At 44.1% G+C, this 3,287-nt stretch overlaps 1 protein-coding gene across 1 annotated transcript; it reads left to right on the forward strand.

Annotated features, from left to right (window-relative positions):
* The first annotated feature begins 1,886 nt into the window (after positions 1 to 1,886).
* On the forward strand, positions 1,887 to 2,991 carry LOC126569126 (trypsin-like). The gene has a single exon (XM_050226013.1). The coding sequence runs from the start codon at positions 2,076 to 2,078 to the stop codon at positions 2,847 to 2,849; it is 774 nt and encodes a 257-aa protein (XP_050081970.1). The 5' UTR covers positions 1,887 to 2,075; the 3' UTR covers positions 2,850 to 2,991.
* The last annotated feature ends 296 nt before the right edge of the window (positions 2,992 to 3,287 follow it).

Consider the following 3,287-nt stretch of genomic DNA (forward strand, 5'->3'; position numbering starts at 1 on the left):
CTAGCGGTGTAGTAGCAAGACCATTCTCACGCTTCTAGCTGAGATGCTTTAGAGGTCCTGATAAAAAAAACTCGTCTAAACTGAAAAAAGCCTCATAAATCACGCCAATGACTCATCAAGCGTTCCCTTGATGAGCAGCCTAATGATGACAGTGTGAATGCAAAACCATATCAACCATCCGTCTGACGTGAGGTCCCGACCGGCAGGACACAGTAGGTTGAACTACGCCATGCGACTGATGACCCAAATTTCATGCATAACACAGTGTGGTGGTTCGCTTGTTGATCCTGCCGTTGCTAACGGTTCCCGCTTTGCCGTGATAACGGCTTGCTGGTTGATGAACTCGAACAAGGCGTTCTGATCCTTACAAGACATATGTGGAAAGGTTTTCAAAGAAAGCTTCAAGTCTTCTACCTGCGAGCATCCGCGAGTTTCCCCTTCTCCGTTGGCTGCAGAGATTGATTGGTTCCAGCACATGTAAATCAAGTGGCGGCTCTCTTCGAGCTGCGACTGGATGACTCCGCACAACAGTGCTGAAACGCGTGAACGCAATGCCTTACACATGATGATGCGAGTAATTTTCACCGATTTTCTGCCCGTTAGCTAACTCCACCTATTTCGTTTCTTTTCGAGAGCTAACTGGCAACTGTGACGAATTGGCTGCCAGCACAATTGGTGGCGCCAATATAGCAACGGGGTGCCCGCACCGTATACACATCTTTAATATTTCCTTGTCTGCCTGGGAAGCCAGAGTGTTTCATTTCTTAAAGAGGTTCTTTTTAGTCCTGTATTTGGCCGGCAAATTAAGATAAACAACTTTGTAAGCCCCCAGCACCTACATAACCCGCAGATAGGCGATAAGAACCGTCCTGAAGTCCGTCTGAATACGCTGGTGGCGGTTGTGTTGGATCGTGCAGGTAGACACAGCTTGGCTTGGCACTTTGTTCGCTTACCCGTGCTTGGTAAAGGTGTTACTCGACGTGTCGAGAATGGATCGCCTGGAATCGGTGTGGGCGTGGATTTGGTCAGACCTTATCTCCAAACATGCTGTCCGGGTTCCAGTTCTCCTCACGTGCGAGCTATGATTGTTCTTAACAAGTTTCCCGACTGAAGTTGAAGCATTATGCTGACTGTCATGCTACACTGACTCATCCGTTCGAGGGATGGATAGGCGAGCATGGATGTCTCTAAACGTGGATCTTCTCCTCGGACCCCTTTTAACATAAAATTCGTGTTTTATTTCATACACACGCGCACGCCGAATGGTCCCAGGAGAACAACAAAATGGTTAACATTAAGATGAACGTTTTATGGTGGCGTTTCGCTCACGATCGACTTGGAGGCATCTATCGGTTAGGGGGCGCCACAGTGGAGATACAATTACTAGTGCTGTTGTCGCTTCACTAGTCACTTTAGAGCCGCTCAGGTTGTAAAGTCAATTGATGGAAAGGAACCATTGTCATTGTAACTGGAAGCATAACGCAAACGGTTTTTAATTTATGGGCGCTTTGTTTCTTCGGCGTGCGTCGCACTCAGCGGCTGCAGTGTTACTAAAATACGGTGTTTTTATAGTAGCTTTGTCGGGTTTGGGAGGAAGGATTGCTTTAGTGGGCTAATGAAGCGAGAAAAAGTTTATTGTTGTAACCATTAACACTTTTCGTTGACTTAACCCGAAGCAAACACGCATGTCTATCTTGATTAGCATGGCTTAATTGCTCACTGCACACTAGCGAAACCAATTGCACATTATCCTTTGATTGTAAATATTTAACGAAACGATTAGTTACTCTTACAAACAATTGGATTATACCATGCAAGCGTTGGTAGCTATAACTCGATGTCGAGCCTCGAATTAAGCTATAGCTAACTTTCGCTGCATCAAAATGAGTCTAACGTTTCTCAAATTTGGTGACAGTAGTTTCCTTCTGAAGTGTTTTGCAATTACGATTATCACAATTCCATTAGGATCTCTTGTGAATTGTGAAAACTCATCTACAGCAGATCGAGATGATCTGGCTAATCTGATTGTAGGAGGATTCAGGGCACGAATTGATGACTTCCGTTATCAAGTTGGGATGTACATTACTGGTGACTTCCGTTGTGGAGGCTCGCTGATCGGTCCGTTCTGGGTCTTAACAGCACGTCACTGTGTAAAGGATGAACGAATGGAAAACATCAAAGTTTTCGTAGGAGCTGACGAAGCCATCCGTGCACAGCAGTTACCGGTAAAGCAAATATACTTCCACCCGGAGCTCAAGAACTCAGAGATTTTGGACGTTGCACTTCTAAAGCTCCCGAGTCCTATAACGTACGGACCAAGTGTGCGCTGCATCGAGATGATCAAATCCGATGCGCTGCTCGTGCCCGGAATTCCGAGTGTAGTGTCTGGATACGGTGATAATGAGAGCAAGGATAAAACGAAAGAGTATACTCTCAAGGCAGCCACAGTTACTCTGCTGTCTACAAAGAGCTGTCAAGCATCGTACGATTATGCAGATCCGAAATACTTTTTTTGTGCTGGCTTTCCGCAAGGTCTAGTGGACACTTGTCAAGGGGACTCTGGTGGACCGCTCGTGCTAGAAGGCATGCTAGCAGGAATTACAATTCGAGGCCAGGGATGTGCCGTAGCTGGCAAGCCTGGAATGTACATGAAGGTAACCAGCGTTCGTCCATGGATTGATAAAGTTCTGCAAAATCAAACTAATGTTGAAGAGCAACGCCTGTGTCCGGAAGCTAGGAAGAAAATTCCAACAGCAGTGGATGTCTTAAATAAAACAATTAATTACTTAATAGACGAATTGAATGAGGTTCGTCGTATTAATAGACTTCAGCAATTTAGTGAACCGTGAATCGTGAATTAAAGAGCTTCTGAAGAGAGTAGAGAGCACTGTTGATTTTGAATTTGAAATGGATCTAGATTTAAAAAATTGTATCATTGTCATTTACATTTTTCCTGTTGATAATTTGAATAAAGAGCTACCAACAGTGAGTGAAATTGATAAAAATAATTAAACGTATGATTCGAAACGTGTTATCAGTCGAGGTGTATAAATCTGCTTCCCTTTTCTCATCTAGCTAGCCTAACTTTTGAGAATGTACTGTCAAGGTTCCCACGGGCTCCACACAGACTGGATTGTGACGGGTTACACTAGATAAATAACCGTTGAAACTTTGCCCAATTTTCCATGAAATTATCATATATTTATCTTTTTTTTGTCTCCTCCACTAACCAAAGTGTCAGAAAGAGAGATAAAAGGTAGAGAGAAAGGTGGAGATTCTGTTTCAGT

This window comes from Anopheles aquasalis, chromosome 2 (genome assembly GCF_943734665.1).
Source record: "Anopheles aquasalis chromosome 2, idAnoAquaMG_Q_19, whole genome shotgun sequence".
Taxonomy (NCBI): Eukaryota; Metazoa; Arthropoda; class Insecta; order Diptera; family Culicidae; genus Anopheles; species Anopheles aquasalis.

What these genes read in the sequence shown, in the direction of transcription:
- LOC126569126 (XM_050226013.1), top strand. Translation starts at nt 2,076, where the DNA reads ATGTACATTACTGGTGACTTCCGTTGTGGAGGCTCGCTGATCGGTCCG.